The sequence below is a fragment of the Trachurus japonicus genome, chromosome 17 (genome assembly GCF_045865225.1).
Source record: "Trachurus japonicus isolate A0001 chromosome 17, Traja_1.0".
Lineage (NCBI taxonomy): Eukaryota > Metazoa > Chordata > Actinopteri > Carangiformes > Carangidae > Trachurus > Trachurus japonicus.
In genome coordinates, this window is record NC_140923.1 from 12,331,674 (window position 1) to 12,353,805 (window position 22,132).

General features: G+C 40.5%; 2 protein-coding genes across 11 annotated transcripts in view; one reads left to right on the top strand and one right to left on the bottom strand.

The window, feature by feature from the left end:
- Nucleotides 1–10,156, bottom strand: LOC146970218 (heterogeneous nuclear ribonucleoprotein C-like). 10 transcript variants are annotated; one of them, XM_085803721.1, is made up of 9 exons: nucleotides 10,081–10,156; nucleotides 7,609–7,726; nucleotides 5,652–5,920; nucleotides 4,740–4,773; nucleotides 4,096–4,149; nucleotides 3,712–3,881; nucleotides 2,252–2,365; nucleotides 1,978–2,135; nucleotides 1–646 (listed from the first exon to the last, which is right to left on the bottom strand). In XM_085803721.1, the coding sequence occupies exons 2-9, from the start codon at nucleotides 7,611–7,613 to the stop codon at nucleotides 542–544; spliced, it is 909 nt and encodes a 302-aa protein (XP_085659847.1). In that variant the 5' UTR covers nucleotides 7,614–7,726; nucleotides 10,081–10,156; the 3' UTR covers nucleotides 1–541. The 10 variants fall into 10 exon arrangements, with proteins under 10 accessions (XP_085659847.1, XP_085659846.1, XP_085659843.1 ...); XM_085803720.1 differs by having other exon boundaries at nucleotides 1,978–2,138; XM_085803717.1 differs by having other exon boundaries at nucleotides 4,096–4,146; nucleotides 4,701–4,773.
- Nucleotides 10,157–17,344: 7,188 nt separating this feature from the next.
- The window catches only part of glis1a (GLIS family zinc finger 1a), a 57,232-nt gene continuing 52,444 nt past the window's right edge, over nucleotides 17,345–22,132 (top strand). Inside the window, exon 1 of the mRNA XM_085804838.1 lies at nucleotides 17,345–17,430. The gene's annotated coding sequence lies outside the window, so the exon portion shown is untranslated. The remainder of the gene's footprint in view (nucleotides 17,431–22,132) is intronic.

The following is a 22,132-nucleotide window of genomic DNA, read 5'->3' on the forward strand; positions in this document are numbered from 1 at the left end:
TCCAATTTTAATATTTTATTGCAATTTATTCCTTTACAGTTAAACTCAAACTGAATAGTATAAAAAACAGACATTAAACTTACAGACACACAAGGTCAAACAAACCCACTGATGAGAAAAAAAACAAACACAATGAACCTAAAAAGATGGGTATTTTGTAGCTGAACTTCCCGTCCTTGCGTTAAGACATGTCCGTCGAGCTGTTGTCTCTGAGAACATCAACAGTGCATGTTTCTGGCGTCTCCTGAAGACAAGTAACGACGCAGTAAAAACACAAACCGAAACCTACAGCTAATTATTCCTGTTACAGTGATACTGGACAACTGGCCAAAATAACAAAAACAGAAAAAACAAAAACGGCTTTAGGGACAATGGAACAACAAAGTGTGTGCACCATGCTTGGGTGTGTGTGTGTTATGTGAGAGTGTGTGTGTGTGTGTGTGTGTGTTTGCCTTTTGTATCTACAATATGAGTGTTAAAACAGAGTCCGACTTCCTACTGGAAGCTGTGTGTACGCTGCGTGCGTCGGTGCGGTCTGAGTCTACGAGTCCTCTTCGCCGTTGACACTGTCAGCGTCGTCGTCGCCCTCCACGTGCTCTCCTTCCTCCTCCTCCTCTTCCTCATCCTCCCTCTCTTGACTCTTCACCTGCACAGGTTGCATCAGAAACATCAGTTTAAAGATGAAGCTGTTTCGGGGACAAATATTCTGTGTTTCCTGTTTGCAAATCGATGATGCACATTAAAAATAGACTGATGGAAATAAGGCTGGGTTTAAAAAAATTGATTTTCCAATTAATATCGATCTTCATTTTAAAGATCCGATATCGATTCATAAAATCCTTAGATCGATCTTTTTATGTTTGGCATTTCCTGTTAGTTAGTCAGATTATTTAATACGAACATGAAATTAAATATGAAACTCTACAGACGAGTTGCACTGTGAAACTTCTGGAGTGGTTCATGTTAGATAAATGTGCATAATGTAACTGCTTTTGGGTCAACTTTTAATGTAGCCTAAACATTAGTATTTTCAATAATGCACCAGGTAAGAGAGATCCATCCTTGTATGATTTGCAGCACTGGTTCTGTGAATCTCTTTAATAACCATGCAAAATTTGCACTAAAACTGAAATTACTGTAAATGAATTGATATTGAATCAAATCGAAAATCAAATTGAATCGAAACCTTGTGAATCGGAATCAAATCGATTCAGTAAATCATTAGCGATACCCAGCCCTAGATGGAAAACCAGCTAGTGGGTTTATGAGCTGAACCTGAGTTTTAAACGTGCCATTACCATGAGAAAAAGTAAATCATTAGATTCCAGTGAAATGCTCTAGATCTTGGATCTGAAAGCTCATCTGAAAAATTTAAACGGATAAAGAACCTCTGCAGGTATCAGATGTGCTGCCTTCAAGTTTTAACCTGGACTCGCTGGCCTCTTGGGTTTAACTCAACTAAAACTGTGTTTTCTCTCCTTGTTGGTATATTTATTATTTTCTGTGTGTAGCATATTCTTATGCTGTAGGTTATTGTGGGCTTTTAAGAAACTTGACCAGAATATATCATTCACATTTTAACAGATTAAATCATGGCTCTGTTTTTAAAGTTCAAACCAACATGCAGGGAGTGAGAATTTTTATGGTTTCAGATTTAGGTGGAAAAAATACCTTTTCTTTAACATTTTTATGTCTCTTTCTTCTCTACAGAGAGACGGGAGTAGAAAATACTGGATGAGATGGGAAGAAACTTGTCTTTTAATATTGGGGAATATTTGTGTGAACTGCAGAAACTGATCTGTGATCTCTTGAGTTCATTAATTGATATTTCAACAGGAGAAATGTTGAATGATCTTATGCCACGAAGATATTTAGAAAATGAAAACACATCAGTTGTTTTTCAGATCGACCAGAAGAACATGAAGCAAATCAAAAGCCACAGGCAGCAGCTACTGATTGGTGAGAGGAGCATCTCACCTCTTCCTCCTCCAGCAGGTCTCCCTCCTCTTCATCCTCCTCCTCATCCGAGTCGTTCATCTCCTGGCTCTCCCTGTCCCTCTTCAGGCTGTCGTCCTTCTTGTTGCTCGGGTGTGGTGGTGAGGTCACCTCCCCTGGCTCCGTTTTTAGGCTCTTAGCTTCTGCCAAGAACGGAGCCATGTTTAGAGATAATTGAACCTTACAGGGTGCGGCGGCAAATAAATCAATCAAACACACACTCCCTGTACCGGTAAAAGATGCAGCCCGCCCATACCTGACTTCTTGCTGTGGTCCTTCTCCATGCGCTCCAGGCTTTCCAGCAGGTCGTCCACTTTGCTTTTGATTTGAGTCAGTTCGCGTTTGATGGTCTGCAGCTCGTCCACTTTCACTGCACAGAGGATGAAGAGTCAAAACAATCAATCACAGATGAACAATAATTTAGTACCTGAGCAGCAGATTCTGGAGTATTTAATTCAAAATGTATCAATTAACAACGATTGTACAGGATTTTTTTTGACAGTTGCACCACTTTATTACTTTTATTTAGACCAGGGGTGTCCAACTCGTTTTAGTTGAGGGGCCACATACAGCGCAATTTGATCTGAAGTGGGCCGGACCAGTAAAATAATAGCATGATAGCCTAGCAGAAAATAAAAGAACTTTGAATTTTTCCCTTTATTTTAGTACATTAAGTTAATGAACTGTCCTTTTACAAAACATATTATGAAAAACCTGAAATTTCTTGATAGATTGATATGTGCAATCTCAACAATATTATGCCTCTTCTGTCTTCTATGTAATTTTCCGCACTTCATTCATCCTGAGGGCCGTAATGGACCTACTGCTGGGCCGGTTTTGGCCCCCGAGCCGCATGTTTGACACCCCTGATTTAGACAATAATGAAAATGTTCAGCTGTGCAGTTTGTGCTACTGTCCTCCTTCATTGTGATTATGGATTATTGATCAGGGATGCAAACGGGTCAGGACCAAAAAAGAGAGGAATTGTCTGGCGTGTGGGGGGGGGGGCTCACCATTAACAAATAATTACATTACAATATCATGGAAAAGTCAATTTCCAGTAGTTCAACCCCAACCAAGTATTGGGTGCATATAGATGGACATAGTTTTCAGAAGGCCAACATTTCTATATTAAAAATGCTTTAAAAAAAAAAATCCTTTGCAATGTGTTAGTTTCACTTTAATTGAATACATTCTACATCGCGGAGGCGACGTTTCCACTCAGGGCTTCCTTCACCTCTGAAACGGGGCAGAGCTCCGTGGAAACACCTGCCTGACACAGCAACGTAGGGAACCGTGCATGTCCGCGGCGCACAGCTCCACAATACACTCGCCATACACAGACATGCACGGGGGGAAAACGGCGTCGCCGTCGCACCGACTGCACGCGGATACGCGCCGCTTTAATGAGCGCGCATGTCGCGCGTCTACATTGGAGGTCGGCTGTTATCAATATAATCAGAGACCATGAATGAGTTCGCCTCAGTTTCACGTGATTGTCACTGTCAGCCTGTTAGAGAAACATTTTACTGACCCCAGCTGAGACTCTGAGACCCCCCCCCTCAAAACAAAAACTCTTCGGATCTGAACGATTCACACAAGTCACCTAATTGGTCATGAAAAAAGCGAGTTTCGCTTTTCGGCGCGCTGTTTGCATCCCTGATTGATAAAGCTTCATACTATCCGAGGTCAGGGGAGGCAGGGGGACAGACTCACTGGCTCTGGATGAAGAAGTCCTCTGGCTGCTCTTGGAGGAAGAGGAGAAGCTGCTCTTGGTTCGCCGGCTGCTTCCTCCGCTGAGGCTGACCCGGGGGCGCTTGGATGGGATCACGGCTCTCGACAGCGGCGGAGGGGGAGCGGGGACACGGGACGGGTACGAGTACATTCTGGCATCGAACACAAGCAGCACGGATTTCAAAAAAATCAAGAAACAACATGGATGATTCACTGCATGAGAAAATGCGTCACTCTGAAAACAAGATAACATTGTTTCAATTTCATTAACACCACTGTTGGCACCGGACCAAGATACAAACTAGTAAGACGGGAGGAAGTTCAGGAAATGAATAACAACTGATGAGTGACTGACACTTCACTCACCTGTCATAATAATCTCTTTGAAAGTCGTAGTCAAGGTCGAATGAAGAACTGCTGCTGAAAACGGAAACAGAAAATATGATGAGACGACGTCTCACATGAGGACACATTGAGATTTATTTTCATTTCTGGTACTTTAACCTGGCCAATGTTTTCTTTTTTGATTTTAATCTGTGGTGCTGGTGTCAGTGCTGCATTGTCAGTCAGTGCGTTTACATGAGCAAAAATGACTCTGCTTCCTTTTCTTTCTTTTAATAAAAACACATCTTCTCTCTGGTTGCACTGTGTGAAATGCGCTGACACATCAGCCCAGGCATTTTTTTCCTCCCTCTTTTGCTCAGCTTCTATGCCACACTGTGTGCTGTCTCTGCTGTTGTAAAGCATGCGCACATGCATTGTCCAGTTTCAGTCAGATTGAGGCGTATACATGCAGAAGAAAACCGCTGTCCAATCGCATTAATCTGGGTGTTTTAGTCAGATTTGTACAAGTCCGGTATTAGTCGGACTTGTGTTTTTTTACATGCACTTTTGGTTGTCCAGTTACAGACGGATTTTGGTCATATTTCGGTTTTTTCAACTGTCATGTAAACATTCTGACTCTGACTGACCTGTACATGTCTCCAGCTGAGCGTTTGGTGGTTTTTGACCTGTGTGGTTTGGGTTCTCCAGCCAGGTTGATGTCTGTGGAAGAAAAGAAGACAGAGCACAAATCATTAGTTATTATCATTATAGGGGGGGGTGCCAAGGACCACAGACTGAAACTATAATACTAGTAGTATGTTACTCTTGGTTTTCATATTCATCAGCATTCACCTCCAATATGAGCAACTGTGATACCTCAAAACTGGTATGGAACCAAATGTGGTCAAATTAAATTAAGTGTTAACTCAAGGCCTCTGGTGCAGATGATACTCGAAGAATTTACTTTTCGAGTTTTCTAATGAAAAATATTTGTTCATTTGCAGATTCTGCATCTTTCAATAAGTCAAATTTGATTGATTTTAACCAGTCATTCAAAATTTTGTAGACACATTTCCATTCAAGGCACAGTACTTGTTCTTTTTTTTCTTTCTTTTTTTTTTAACCAGAACTTGACATTTCAGACTCACGGCCTTGAAACATTCACTGGCAATAAATTACATTAGACCACAGTACTCCCTACAACTTCAGGGGTTAGAAAGGAGGGTCAACACTTTATAATAACTACACACTATGAAGCATTAATAAATACTGAATTCTTAATTTATAGCACATGAATACTCATTAGTATGTAGTTTATAAATACAGTTAGTGCTTATCAATGATGAGTTAAACACTTAACTGTGTTTATAAACTATATGCTAATGAGTATTCATGTATTATAAATGATAAATTCAGTATTTAATGCTTAATAGTGTGAACTTATTATAAAGTGTTACCGAAAGGAGATCGAAAAATAAATCTAATGGTTGCCAGCTAAAAAAAAAAAGTTTGGGAACTGCTATCCTGCATTCTTACCAGGGATCCTGATTATTTATATAGTAAAAAAAAAAAAAGCTCTTTAGTAGTTGAATCCTCACCGAGCACTTGTCCAACGATCATCCTTCCGTCCTCGCCGGTGACGGCAGAGCGGGCGTTCCTCTCGTTGGAGTACTGGACGAAGGCGTAGCCCTTGTGGACAGAGCAGCCGACGATCTTGCCATACTTGGAGAAGATGGTCTCGACGTCCGCCTTGGTGACCAGCAGGGTGTTGAGGTTGCCGATGAAGACCCTGGAGTTGAGGGAGCGCGGGTCGGTCTTGTTCGTGACGTTGCTGCTGGCCATCAGGCTGGAGGTGGTGGGAGAACGACTGGAAGGAAGACACACAAACACACAAAGAAAAGGGCAGATTTAGTGGCAATACTGACTAATGTCTCCTCTCAGTAGCATATCTGGAGGAACCCACACCGTAGGCTCAGTGAATGGGAACAGCAGGTCTCCTGTAAAATAATAAAGTTACATCAAATATAAACTGTTGTTGATGTCTAAGGAGAAACCTGCAGGAAATAACAGGTCAGGAGGCTTGACTCCAAACTGGTCCTTCCTTATAATGTCCTCCAGTGTCAAGGTAATCCTCACTGATGGAGAAATGGGTAAATATCATACCACTGTTTCAGGTATAAACAGCTGGCACCAAAATGAATATATATTTCAGTGTGTGACAAAAGAAAAGATAAACCACTGCATCCTGACACGTCTACATGTAACAGTAGTAGTTTACAATGTGGTGCTGCTCTCAGGTGACAGGTGAAGTATTAAATTACTTGTTGAATTGTGAAATCTAGCATGGCTACGGCAGCATGTTGCACTGGAAGGGAGGTTGGCGACGTCGGCCTGAACAAAAGGTATAAAAACGGTGCATTCAACGTCCTTCAGTTTCACACAGGGTTCATTTCAAAAGAACAGTTTGTAGAAGACACAGGAGAGGTATCAAAGTGAAATGGTGACATCACTTCTAAATTCATTACATCACTACTGGACCAAATAAATAAATAATAGTAGGAAATGTATATGTACCTCTGAGCTACATTTCAACAGTTTGAACTCGCACTCAAAAATGTTCGAGGCCGTTTCACCCTACAAACCTACAGATCGTCATGAGACACAGGATTTCATCTTTCACCTCAACAGAGCGATAGAAAAGCACCGATAACTCCTCAAAGGATTTGACAACATATTAAAGATCTTATATCAGGACTTGGGGCTTGTCAGAGGTGTTCATTTATTTTTTCATCTTTCTAAGCAGTGATGTGAGGCTCCTGCTTAGAGTTGAATGAATTTGGGGTTTAGAGGTTATACAAGAAATACATTTCCATTTAGTAATTCAATATCCAGTAACTAAAAGTCTGTTGGTGCTTTAACGTGGTGTTTTTTTTGTTGTCGTTTGTTTATTTCTGGGGAATAATCTGGCAAACATGACAGTGAAGCTGACAATCAATTAGTGTTTAACCATAAAATATCATATGTTCATAAAAAAAACCTATAATTTATGTCCATAATCTAATAAATGTATGTCTCACATTATAATATCACTTGCTGTAGTTAATTTATCTACCGCTTATTCTCTGCATTAAACAATTAACCATTTGCCAATTTAAATAAATATATAAATAAAGAGAGAGATGAGTCATTGTTCAGAGACAAAGGTGAAACCTTAAAGTCTCATGTCTGTTGAAGAGCCCATAATCAGGCAGTTATATGATTATTAAAATATAGCTGTGTTTTATTTATCTCAATTAGTAAAAGCACCAACAAATACCAATCTATATTCACTAGGGACTTCCTGGAGAAACCTGACCAGTGCGACTCACTTAGACAGACAGGGGGTTGATACTACTCTAATAAAAGCCAAGGGAGGAGGTGAGTAGTCAGTGAAGCCTAGAGAGCGTGTGTGAATGGGAAAGGAGTGCCTACAGAGGAAAACATGAAAACAGTAGTGGCATCAACAGTTAACACCCCCTCTCCCGGCCGACAGGGGGCTGAACAGTCATCACTCACTCCATAGCGTCTGTGTGCAGGGCTGTCGACTCGTCTGTCTGATGTCTGACACTGTGGCCTGGGTTCAGTTTGGTTGGGCTGGTGTCTCGACCTTCACCTTCGCCCCTTGCGATTTATACTGAGGCGACAGAAAACACACCTCAGTCAAACTGAGCAGGGTTATCGTGTACCAAGTCTTACCTGTTTAGAGAGAGTGTGTGTGTGAGTGTGTGTGTGTGTGCAGGAGTCAGTGACGAGAAAAATACAGTCACAGCTCTAAAAACAAAGTGTGTGAGTGTGTGTTTCCTTGAAAAACCTGCAACAACTTGAGCCAAATGCAAGTGCACTTCAGTCTAATGCTGTTAAAGATAAACTGTGTGATCAAATACTGAAATGGCCCACACCAAGAAATAACTCTACCCACTAGAGACAGCACCATTACATTCATATCAACTATAAAAATGGAGCAGAGAGCAGAGCAGGTCCAGATATGACTCTTGATACTTAAAAACCTGAACCTGAACCTGAACCGCACCTCTAAAATGTGTTTTGACACCTCACTACACAAGCTCTACAACTGACAAGTCTGGTGGCCTTGTCAGCGACACGGTCCTGTGATTTGGAAAATCAAACATGTGTTAACATGACCGGTATGACTGGGTGAGTAGGAATTTTAAGTGTTCATGTTGGGGTTTTGCCAGTCGATACTCAATGGTCTAAAATGTGGTCTCAGTTACTTCATACCATAAACAAACAATGACGTATATCAGAGTGACATATTTAACAGGCTAAGATTGACTGCCCTCTAGAGTCTGAAGTATAAATAACTACATGCAGGATCTAGCAGTTAGGTAATTATTAATCCTGTAAGATACTAGTAAAGTGTAGTTTTACCATTTCATGTTAAGAAAGAGGGTGAATTAAAATGAGTGGAAACTGTTGTAGCCTTGGGCGTTGAAACAAAACATAGACGTCACTGTCAGCACTCAGCAATGTGATATAAATATACTTGGATGTAGCTTCATAGAGATTTTTTGAATGGTCAAAGAACAGCTGAGAATCAGAGTGAAAGAGAAGGCCAACATTTTCTTTCATTCTTTTTTAATATAAAACCAATTCTTATTTGATTAATCAATTAACAGGAATTGATTCAATATAAGTGGGAGATTAAATAATTTAAGTTTTTTGCCTTTCTACAGCATGACCCTGAATGTATAATCCACTGTAGCACTAATCTTACGTACACGTAGAAGTGAATAGCTTTTCCAGGACAACAGCTCACGATCCCATTCAACAGCTAGTTTTAACTAATGCAGCCATCTACAGCAGCAAGACAAAAAAAAGGGCCAGTGCAAACTTTTAATATCCGTCTGTGGAGGTCATTTAAACTTTAAACACCTGCTCCTGTGAGTGGTTCTCCAGTGATGGTTTCTTATTCGTTTCCACACATTTTTATTCATTCATTCATTGGCTTCGACAGAGAGAGAAAGGGAGGGAGAGAGACAACATGGTGCTTATGGGTGGTAACTGAGGCCTAACGAGTGAAATGTGAGGGCGTGGGTTGGTTTGGTTTGGATACACATAAACAGCCATCATACTCTTTCAGATAAACACATGTTTAATTGTTTATATGTGTATTTTTTAATGTTATGTAACAAAACTGAAGCCACTGGCAGTCCAAAGCTTGCAAAAGCAGAAAAATCCCTCTCCGTCACGGAAGAAAAACAAAAACAAAAAACAAAAGCACGGAAAAAATCTACTCCACATTAAAAAAAACAGACAAGCTGACTGTGCAGAGTGCGCCGGAAAAGCAAAGTCTGGGGATTATGAAAAATTACCTAAAAACCATCGACAACACACCCGCCTGGACCACGACAGCGCCACCACCAGGCTTCAATGTGAAACACAGGGCCTGCGCTAGCCTTGGGGCTCAAAGCCGGCTAGCATGGCTAACGTTAGCCGACCACCATTAGAAAAGCAATGAAAAAAAAAAAATTACACAGCATTCAGACCAGTTCTTCTGCTTGCAAAAACCAAAACCTGCAAAACTCTGATAACTGTGTAGTCGATAATCTGCAATCAATAATGGATCAGGATCAGGATCAATGCTGCGGCTATTAAACCAAAAGGAGACCGTTAGCTAGGTAGCAGCTGGTGGGTTTGGCCAAAAAAACAAATCAGTCCCATCAAAGGAAAAGTCTTCACAATAACCGCTACAAAAATAAAGCTAAAAAAGGGGATGAACCCGTAGCAAAGCGTCGTGTTTTTCTAAAAAGAAAAAAAAAGAAAAACCACAAGCAGCTTTCGTGTTTTTGAGGAGGACGAAGGTCTCCGAGTTAGCTAAGCTAGCTACCTCGCTAGCCAGCACATTACGATCTGTCCACTTGCAAAATAGCGAAAAAAAAAAACATCGTTGGAAAAAAAAAAAAAATTCCAAAAAGAAAAGAAAAAGGAAGGGAAAAATGAAAAAATGTCTGGGATCAAAATACTCACCACGACCTTTACGAGTAAAATGTCTTGCTTTCGGTAAAATCTTTCAAATCGTTACTTAGGTCGTCCTTTCGCAGCAGCAGCAGCGGTTCGCCCCCCTCAAGCAGCAGCGAGCTAGCTTTCTTCTAGCCACCGAGCTAACGCAGCGCTAACCGGCGATGGCGCAGTAACGGACGGAGACGCTCGATTTGGTGACGCGGAGCGGTCCGAGGGGGCGGGGATTAGCCGACTAAAGTATGTTATATAAGGAACATGGCCGACAGCGGCGTGCCCTGTTGCATAAAGCGCACTCACCCGTTGTCTTTGAAAAAAACAGTCAGACTCTGCCCTGCCTCCAAAAAGCCCCCTGAGATTTGGGGCTTTGATTTGTGTTTGTCTTTGTTTGAGAGTAACGAAGTACATGTAACGCACTGAAGTACAAGTACTTTTTTTTATTATTTTATTTTTTACCCCTTTAGCAGACGCTTGTGTCCAAAGCGACGGAAGACATTGGTGTAAGTAGGACACCAGGTAAAGAAGCACAAAAAGCCACTTTTCATTTTCCTCTGCACAAAAACTTTGAGGGACTTTTTTGTAGTTTTTTCCCCCACTGCTTTAGTTACTTACAAAATAGGCTCAATAAAACCAGTGGCCTCTTCTTACGAAGTACATGTACTCAAGTTATGCACTGAAGCACAAATTTGTGGTAGGCTACTTGTACTTTTATTTATTTGATTTGATTTGATTTTTTACTCCTTTTGCAGAAACTTGTGTTTTAAAGCGATTTAGCAGTCAGGGACAAGGAAGCATTGGTGTATAAGCACTACATCTGTTGAAGAAATGGAAGGACACCTTACCAGGTAAGATAAAAAAAAAAAAAAAAAGAGCATCATATGTGCTACTTGTTTTATTTATTTATCCCATTTTATGTTTCTTCTGCACAAAAACTTTGAGGGAACTTTTGTAGTTTTATTCCACGGCTTTAGTTACTTTAATTAAGATTTACATACTAAACATAAAGACATTAGAAAAGCATCAATAAAACCATTATACATGTACTAAATTTGTGGTAGTTTTTACTTTTATTTTTATCCCTTTAACAGATGCTTGTGTCCAAAGCGACTCAGAAGTCAGCACTAAAAGCTTCAGTGAAGCAGGAGACATCGCTGTAAGTACTAAGCGCACTACATCTATTTTCTTTTTTAATCCCATTTTATATTTCTTCTGCACAAAAACCTTGAGGGAAATTTTGTAGTTTTATTCCACTACTTTAATTAAAGCAGAAGTAAGTGATATATTTGTGTTAATATAAGTCTTAAAGCAGATATCAGTGGAATGTTTTTGTTAATATAAGTCCTAAATAGTCCTATTTTCCGTCAGCAATCACTTACATGAAGTATTTCAGCCTAAACACGAGTCTCTCCGTCACTCTGCTCTGCTGTAACCCGAGGAGAAAATTTTCCTTGTGGGATACAAGTGTTATCCAATGAGGGGAGAGAACGGCATGAAGGGCTGTGTGTGCAGCCAAGGGATGCGCGTGAATGTGGTGACGTAGCACGAGGACCAATTGATGCCTGACAAGGGCGGGGGCTGCTAACTCATGGTGCGTTCAAGGAAACTCGTACTTTGTGTTTTTCCTTCCTGTGAAGTCATACCAGTTCGATCTGGTACGAGTTCACGGGTCGGAAGTTACGAGTGGCCGTTATAGGGAACTTTCACAGACAACAGGACGGTAAAAACACGAGCTACGGGTTACCTGGAACGCTACCAAGTCGTAGTTGTGACTTGAAGCTGTAACTTACGGTTTCAAAAGCCTGCCTTGAACACAGCATTAGCCGAAACGGCCGTGCCGCTGTTATCTGCTTAAATAGTTATATCTTCCGACAGCAATCACTTACATAGAGTGTTTGGACTGAAACACGGGTCTGTCAGTCACTCTGCTCTGCTCTGAGCCCAGGAGAAAACATTTATCGTATCCTACAGTTTTTATCCAATGAGGAGAGAGAACGGCATGCAGGGCTGTGTGTGCAGCCAAGGGACGCCGTGAATGTGGCGACGTAGGGACGAGGACTGTTATGGTGTGTTCAAGGAAACTCGTATTTTTCCGACCGTGAAGTCGCACCAGTTTGATCTGGTACGAGTTCACGGGTCAGAAGTTACGAGTGGTCGTTATAGTGACTTTCACCGGTAAAACAGGTCGGAAAAACACGAGTGGGTTGCCTGGAACGCTACAAAGTCGTAAGTTGTGACTTGAAGCTGTAATTTACGGTTTCAAAAGCCTGCCTGGAACGCAGCATTAGCGAAAACGACCGGACCACTTACTTCTGCTTTAAGATTATTACATATAAAAACATTACGCCAATAAAAACCATTTGCCAGAGACTTACTCTGACATTTGTAGAATATCTCTTTGAGGTTTTGACATGCACAAAAGAAAAACGATAACAAGCTTGTTTACAAATGCTATTTCACATGCACCTGCCTCAACAAAAGGGGCGTGATGTGCCAACCTATTTATGCTGCTTCAGATATATTATCAATGGACACAGAGAGTAAACAAGAGTGAAAGTGCAGAGCTTTTATCAATAGGTCCACACACCATGCAGTTGTTAAAGCATGAGTCATTTGTGGCAAAGTAACTGTCACTGTGACACTATAGTTTCCCCTTTGCTTGTATGACCTGAAATTTGCTGAGATTTTTCTCTGTTTCGGGTCTCGTTTCCTCGCCGTGATGTCGGCAGACAGTGCTATATTAACAATTATTTAGTGTCAACTTGTCTTCAAGACACATGTAAATATTACTGCATTTGGACATGAAGTGTCAGACCACTGCTGTGTTACCGTCTTCAGTCAGGAGAGGGTAGTGTTGTTATAAAAATCAATGAATGGAGAGTTGAAAATGCCTCACAGGAAACTGTTCATAACTGTAGTGGGGTTAAACATTTTTACAGTCCAGCTTTATTTAGATGAAGGACCATAATGCATTGCTGCTGAGGTCCACTGAGATTGATGCATGGATGTAGATGGTTGCACCTACGTTAGTGCAAAGTGTATTATTCCTGCACCTGTGTGTTCTTGTCCTCCTTGACCTTTAGTTAGAGGTTGAACAGTTGGACACAGATGAGTAAAGGCTTAACACACACACATATATATATATAAACATTGTATGGATTAAGTGTGTCTTTTGCCATAGAGGTTAAACTGACAGGTGAAAATGAAATGCTGCACATACTGTAATCACATAGACAGAGGAGTCAAACCCACACCTCTGTGGGGCCTGTTTTAATAAACACCAATGTTTATTGGCCTACATTTCAGAAATTTGCAACATGATTTTCTTTAATTTCCAAAATGCATCGATACAATTATCCTCTACATAGGAAATAAATAACCAAATAAGCAACAGGTAGGTCAACAGGTAACTCCAGAGGAGTAACTCACTGAGGACATCTAGTGTGCAGGTGCAGCAGTGTTTTCATGGCAGACATTTTGACTTGTCATATGAGGAAAAGCACAACGTAGCTGTAGTGACGGCTTAGTTTCATGAAGTGATGGGAAAGCTACAGGAGCGAGCCAGCATTCATCCATGTCGTTCATCCATCTTATTATTGCACCTGTGTGTTTCCTGTTAGAAGTTCCTGCTTTCAAATGCAGCAATATCTGATCATGACCTCATTGTGTTTTATTTGAACAGTTTTAAAAGATTCAACGGGGCTGCAGCCACTAGTCCTGTTTTCACTATTGATTAATCTGATGATTATTCTTTCATTTTATTGTTTTGTCCATAAAATGTCAAAATCTTCAAAATGCAACAATCCCAAATCCTCTCATTTGATAGCTGAAACCTGCAAATCAAAAAAAGTTGCCCAGTACTTTTCTTTGACAGACTAATCTTTATAGGTCTACCATTTTAAACATGTCTGACATATATATATATATATATATATATGTATTATTTCTCCTTTTCTTGATGATAATATCATGACCCCTCCAGCTGTATATTTGATGCAGCCGAGCCGTGGCTTTACAGTAAACCACTGTGTTTTGATAAAGTCTGCAAATCCATATCAGCCAAAACATTAATAATAATGATTAAAAAAAGAAGATTCATCTTGAAAAACACATGCATGTCATCATCACTTTATTCTCTCCTTCGCATCGTGATGTTTGGGGTTTATCTGAGTTTATCTCCTGCTGCACCAAAGGCCTTTTATTTTTCTTCACCACTGACATGTCAACATGTCACAGTGGGAAAAGCACAGGTGTAACTAATAAAGTTAATGACAGCTGAATTGCTTCTAGCTGCAGGACCCTGGTGTTGTTGTGACACCATCCTCCCTGATTGGAGACACTTGAACAGAACAAAGCCATTGTTAATGTTATTAGTAACAACTGTGCTTTTCCCTCCGTTGACAAGTCTGAACGTCTGTGTTGAAAAATGCTTTTAATATTTGTGAATAACTTAACTGCACCTGAGGAGGGAGGGAGAGAGAGAGAGACGCGATGGCAACTGAAGGAGACCAAATCCAGCTGTTTTCTGCATCGAGTTAGGAGATGAAACCGCTCGACAATTTTTCATGGAGAATATGTTCTTTTGTGAATTGTTTTCGCCCATCTGGTTTCGTTTTTTCGGAGCAGCGTCCCAGAGGACTTGTTTACAACTCTTTGCATCATCTCAGGAATCAGAACTATAACTCTGACTCTCAGATACACAGATGAAAGCCTCTTCTTGCTTGTTTGTGTACTTCTCTCCATCTCAACAATGCGACTTATACGGCCGGAGGTTTGACAGGCTGTCACGCGGCGCGTCCAAGTTTTTAATGCAATTCTGTGCAAAACGTGCAAAAGGACATGCACAGTGCACAGTGATGATGAGAGGGTAATATTTAGCATAATTTTTTTTTTTTGCCCCTGTATAAATTGCACTGAGATACCGTAGGAAATTTTTCAGACCAGAAGCCAGAACATGGTCAGTAAAAGGTCGATACTGAGCACCGCAAACACACTTGAGTACAAAATTATAGGGATACCACTGGAAATAAAAATACCATAAAGCAAAAGTGGACCCGTGTGAACCCACTATTAAGCCCTAAACACACTGTTAGTTATTATATAGGAACGTTACAACACAGTGTCGGCTTTTACAGTATTTATATATTTTTGGCTGACACACACGCGCACACACTCACACATTCACACACATACACACACAGAGGGGTTAGAGCAGTTGTAGGTTCAATGTCTTGCTCAAGGACATTTCAACAGGGCAGGGACATGAAGTGAACCACTAAACCTTTGATTAGCGTCTGACTCACTCGCTCTTTGAACTTGAACGTGCCACAGTGTGACCTCTGTCTACTTCAAAACACAGGAAAAGGAATAAAAAGGTATCCACAGGAGGAAGAAGAAGAAGGAGAAGAAAATTACTGTAAATATTTGACACTGAAGATTAACAACTCATCACGAGTCTCTGTAAAAAAAAAAATATGTGGATCAGTCACACTCAGGCTTGTTTGTGAACCAGCTTCCATTAAATTACACCTTGAGGCAGATTGAAATAAATAAATAAATATAGGACAGAGTTGAATGGACACACTGTTTATGCCTTAATGGAAATTTTTTGTAGAAAATACCATTTGGAATATGTTTTGAGGGAATCCTTCATAAAGTCGAGGATGTCACACCAGCGGATACTAATACCTAGAGGTTTATTCTGCAAATAAGTCAGACTAAATTCACTTTAAACTTGAAACTGTTTCAGCTTTTTACTGTGAAACAATAGGAAATCAAAAATGCTGAAACGTACAAACAGATCAATAAACATCACAAAGGTCAGCTCAAATAATCATAGGAAACATTATAAATACTAGTGATAGAAGTACCACAAAGCAGGTGTACAGTACATATTCATACACATCTGTTACCTTACCCCCTATAACAGTGGCACCTTTATTCAGCCTAACCTCAACCTCACCATAATAAAAGTTATAATCTAACTGTTGATGAATCTTAACTCTTGATTGCACCGTCAAGTGTAAAGTCACTTTAACTTGATATAACTGTTAGAAGAGGTAGGTGATATGTTTCTTGAAAAAGTGGCACTATTGTTTGCAATCAAAATGTTATAGTAATTAAGTAAAAAATCTTATTACATGTTGCTTAGATTATAATTAATGCAGTTACATTGCTGTTCTTTCAATGTTGGCTGCTGCTGCCGGAGCTGAAACTGCTGAGTAGTTTAATAAACAGAAACTGCTTAGTATGTTATAATATACATGTTACATCATAATCTCCAAGGTGACTGTCAAATAAATGTAGTAGATGCAGCCAGAGTTGGATGAACCTCCTCCACGGGGAAATGAGGCGACCTCTGGACCTCCACTGTAGCCTGCAACAAGGCTGTTTTATTATAGCCTATTCCCTAATATCCAGTACTCTGGAGCTGAAATGATTGGTTGATTAGTTGATTGGCAAAATATAAATTGACAAGAATTTTGATGAAAACATTTCAAACATGTCCAAAAAACCTCTCTGTGAATTCTGTGATAGTGAATTCAACATCTTTGTGTTTTTAACTCTGAGTAATATTAGCATCTTTGGCTCCAGGGAGAAAATGATTTCATCCTGAACAGTCGAACGGTACGGTCGGTCGCAGGCAGCCTCACAGTGCTCAACATGTGCTCAGTGTTTTCTGTCACAAGTGAAGTTATTGAATAAAAACAAGTCAACTCAATATAAACTAAAACAAGTCAGGTTTGAAAAACAATAATAATTTTTTTTTTCCCAACAGATCAGCAGTTTTTAGAAAAACTGAAACCACTCCACTGAGATCACATGTTCTCATCATGCATCATGATATGAACATTAATAACGATGCTCCTGTGTATCTGCACCTTTTCACGCAGCCTACAGCTTTTTAAACCAGGTTTCCTCAGAGCTGTACACTAAGGAAAGCTGCATCATTTATCACAAACACATGAGTGAATATGTGTTAGTGCTGCAGGTTATTTGCCAAAAAAAAAAAAAAAAAAGTGGTCCAGATTTGACTGAACCCACCCCTCACTAAAAAAAAGAAAAAGAAACAGCGTGTGTTACACTTATAAAAAAGCACCGTTAAGTCACCTACACTGAGTGGACACTGTCAATTGGCTGCAACCCCATCTCCTGTTTAATAATAATAAGGAGGGGGGGAAAGTGTGTGTGCGTGCGTGCGTGCGTGCTTCCGTGCGTATTCCTGCGTGCGCGCGCGTGCAGCAAAGCAGATGCAGCCAGTGAGCTCGCGGTGCGGAGACAGTCAGCGCGAGGCAAAGACCTACCAACAAGCAGCAGCAGCGGTGAAGTGAAGTGAAGTGAACTGAGCGTGGACGCGACACGGTAAGAGCAGCAGCAGCAGCAGCTCCACGTTAACTTAACTACTACTGCGTGTGTTTGTCATGTGTTTAAAAAAAAAAAAAAGAGCCGTGGAGGCGATGATTTTTGTGTGAGCATGTGATTTATGTTGTGTTTCATATCGCAGCAGCCGTCTTCGTTATTATTTAATGGACTTATTAATTGCTTTGATCAGCACTGGATCTGCTGAAATGGCTTTTTTTTTTTTTTACTTTTTGGCTTTTCCCTGTAGATGATGATGATGATGATATAATGCATCAGTGTTAGTGCTGGAAAAGTGTCTCAAAATGACTCAATCTGTGACATGAGCCATTGTTTTCTGGATGGAAGATAATGACTTTGAACACTAAACATGTCAGGAGTTTATGATACATGAGGATGGAAAAAAAAAAAAAATCCACACTCCCCGGACAGAATAAAAAACACTTGGACAAGCTTCCACCTTTTGTTCGGCTATGAAATGCTATTATCAGCTCTAATTTTTACCTCAGTATCTTAGATTACACAATAACTTGTTTTTATTGTGCAACAAGGATTTGAGGAAGGCAATTAATAGACATGCTGCTATATAGTGCAGTGAACTCTTACCCAAATGGTTCCCTGTGATATTTTTTTCCCCCCTCTTATTACTTATGGGACTCTTCCTTTCCACTCCTCTGCAGTGCACTGATTTATGTAATGTAGCTGGAATGAAAAGTGCTGCGCAGGGGGTGGAAATCTGGCTTTCTGAGAGTCAAACAGATGAGGAGGCTTGTTTTAATCATTAGTCTCATGGTATCACTGACATGGAGCTTGTGCAGGGGAATCAGGGTTTATACTCGCAGGCATCGGCCAGTGTTCCCATAGCGCAGAGGTGTGTGCAGAGAGGGTCGAAAAACGCAGTTAATTTTATTATTTACCCCATTTAATCTTATACATGTGGCTATTAAAGCTCGCAATGAACCAGATTTGTGCTGTTCCGTAAAAGCACGAAATTACCTTAACATGCCTTTGGGAGGTTGATCAGGTTGTTGATCAATAGCAATGACTCACAGATTATTTCACCAGATGCTCAGATTGTTTGTTCAAGTGCTCAGATGGAGCATGGCGCTACGAGCGAGAGGCAGCCCCCACAGCCAAGATTTGTTTCGCCCTAAAATATTTGTTTGCCCTGGCAGTGTATGTCCGCCTCGATTTCACATCAGGGGGAAGAAAATAACAAAAGCGTTTCTCTTTTGAGTGGATTGTTTTCTCTATCGCTGAGTTTTCAAAATGTAAACAACGGTTTCAAAATATGTCATTTGGTTACAAAAGTGAAAGTATAAAACCCCGGAGCTGGAGCCATTGATTCAACTATGAAAGTCGTGAGGCTCAACATGACTTGTCACGTCTCACAGCGGATTTGTCACAGCTCATATTTACTGTATGTGGCTGAGGAAATAAATAACAGAGAAAACATGGGGGTGAAATGAGGCCACGGTGCCATGCAGGGAAAGGCAGGGTAGTTAATTCTTCACAGGGCTCGCTGACAACTCAAGGTCCACTTAATTCTGCAGTTTTTTAGTCGTCTCACATGGTCCTCATCAGGTCTTGACCTCCTGTCAGCATTAAGAAGTTAAAAGATGACAAAGTGACAGTTCATCTCTACTGTAGCATTAGAAACAGCAGCTGACAAGACAAACCTGATCTGAAAAGTGAGTAAGTGGCCCTTGAGTTGAGGTCGTCATGTGTCACATGACATTTTATCCTCAGGGTCAAGACATTTTCAAAACTTATTTGAGCGAAGTTCATTATAGACCTTAGATTGAAATGTACAAAGGCATCTTCTTTTCTTTTGGGGGCTTTGAGGGGAGGGGGCACATCTCTTGGGCTTCATTAGCAAAGTCAGTTTCATAGGATGTAACAGTTTGGAAAAGTCTAGTAGTCTACCTGCTCTGGTATCCACCGTTTGCCAAAGGTCAAAAACGTAAGCCGGTTTTGCTCTTGTTTTAGAGGTAAATGCAGAGATGATGAAAAACTGCCACCGACGGGAACGCGCATCAGAGGTTTTGCATGAATTTCCCTCTAAAACAACTCTGTCTGGTAACGTTGTGTTATTATCTCATAGCGTGGTGAATGTGCAGGTCACAACTTGTCCACCAGAGCGTTGTGGAGTTGTTGGATTGTGTATTTGATGAGTCTGATGAGGGAAACCTAGGAATCCCATTAGCCTCCGTAGCGTAGCTCTGAGCAGCTCACGGCTCTGCTCCGCCATTCTAAAAATAGCTTGCACTGACAATTAAAGGTAACGAACCTAATGCTATGACTATAGGGATTATGGCAATAGGTCAATTTGCCAAAATGTTGAACTATCCCTTTAACCTTAACCAACTTGTAGTGCCTAAATCTGACCATCATGATGGTTGCCATACCAATAAATATTCATATGGAAAAGCGTACAGCTTGTGGCATTTCAATGAAATATTACACATGCCCGATACAAATATGAATGCTTCATCTTTATTTCTGTCTAGTAGTTAAACATTTTTTCTGCGTATTCACTTATTCCTTCTGAGAGTTAATTAAAAAAATCTGCATCAACCTCATCCTCATCCTCATCAGACAGTCATCACTTATCGTAGCACAATATAGTAGTCTAGTGGTACTATAGTAGTAATCAACTTCTTTCTGAAATTTGCATTTGAATGGAAATTACTCATCACTGCAGTTCCCAGCAGTGGCCACTAGAAGTCATTTAAAGTCATAGTTGAAGCTAATGCCTCCCTAATACTCATGTTTACATTACATAGAGCAAAGATGACCTCATGTATTTAATTAAGAGTTCAGAGAGTCGCTGAGAAACTCTGATCATATGGGACTTATTAGTGTTAGGCAAGAAACAAATTTACTTTCTCTTACATAAATATTTGTTACCATGTCTCTAAAAAAAAACAGCCCGCAGTCTGAATTTGTCACATCCGATCTGTTGCTGGTTTGAAGCGTTGTTTAATGACAGCCGTGCCTGTGTTCATAGCATGCTGATGAAATGGTTCATCGTCACGTGTTTTTCTCGGCCGCCCGCTCCCTGCATGCCTTTCACGGACATTAGCAGTGATTGCCCTACAAGCAGAGCTCATTTTGGTTTGGTTCAGAAATGTTATTCCTGGCCAGAGGTGCGTGCTCTTTTGCAACACCCAAGGGTGACACAGCTGGGTAATACGACCCGCTAAGAGTATTGGAGGTAACTGTTTCAACATTGTTTCTGGTGTGTATTAACTGCAGGCCAATGTCTTTTTAAATCATGTTTACTTGGGAAATTATTACAACTCCCAGAACTTTTCTTCTCAGCGCAGTCCAGTGAATTAGAGGGATTATAAAAGTTCCAGTTAATACATTGAGGGCACTTTATCTCTACATGATGATTATAAACTCCAGATTCTCGCTTCGGGTTATTCTCACATCTCACAGAACATGAATGGAAAACAAATGTATTAAAGTGTGTGCGTGCATGTGTGTGTGTGTGTGTGTGTGTGTGTGTGTTTTTAGCCTGTTTGGTTTAGATTTTGATCCATATTTAGCTGCAGGCAACGAACGCTCCTTCTTCTTCCTATTTGGTTGAATGATGCATTGATTCTGTTTTTGATAGTGATCATCTCCTTATGTCGACCGCAGTGTGTGCGTTAAAAGTCCAGTATTTTAACTATTCGCAGGCGAATGTTTGAATGGAAAGTGAAGGTACAGCCCATATAGAGAAGATTAATGGTGACCCAGGTGGCGTTTACAATCACTATACTTTGTGCTCGCGGTGCTGAGCAGTTTAGTTTACAGCAGTGAGTAATTCAGAATAACCTTTTAAGTTAATCCCTTTATAGGAGCATTTCATCTTTTATGTTTATAGTGTACATGGGAGAGAATAGGAAGAAGAGGAAATGTGGGGAGAGAGAAATGTGTGTAAAAGTCCATGTGATGGCTCATAAATGTAGTTTAATACAAACAAAGAATAACTTATTAGAAAATGTGAAGCCCTGTGTATTTATTAGTGGCTGACCAACATTTGAAACTGCATTACTGAATAGAGACACCAGAATTTCGACAAGTTTGAACATAAATTGATGGCCCCTCCTCTTCCGATGTGGTGACCAATACAGGTGACAAATGTCCATTGACTAACACTCAGACTGTGAGTGTTGTACCTACAGAGCTCTGTATGTTGTAGCTGCTCGTCCAAGTGAAGAGACACTAATGCTGAAAGGGATAGTTCAACATTTTGGCAAATTGGTCTATTGCCATAATCTCTATAGTCATAGCAGTAGGTTCGTTACCTTTAATTGTCGGTGCAAGCTATTTTTAGAGCCGAGAGCTGCTCAGAGCTACGCTATATGGCGGCTGATGGGATTTCTTGGTTTCCCTCATCAAACTCATCAAATACACAATCCAACAACTCCAAAACGCTCTGGTGGACAAGTTGTGACCTGCACATTCACCACGCTATGAGATAATAACACAACGTTACCACACAGAGTTGTTTTAGAGGTAAATTCATGCAAAACCACTGATGCACGTTCCCATCTGGGGCAGTTTTTCATCAAGCAGTCTCTGTATTTACCTCTAAAACAACTCTGTCTCGTAACGTGCTGTTATCATCTCATAGCGTGGTGGTCTGTAGCGTAGCTCTGAGCAGCTCACGAAAATTAAATATATATAGGGATTATGGCAATGGGCCAAATTG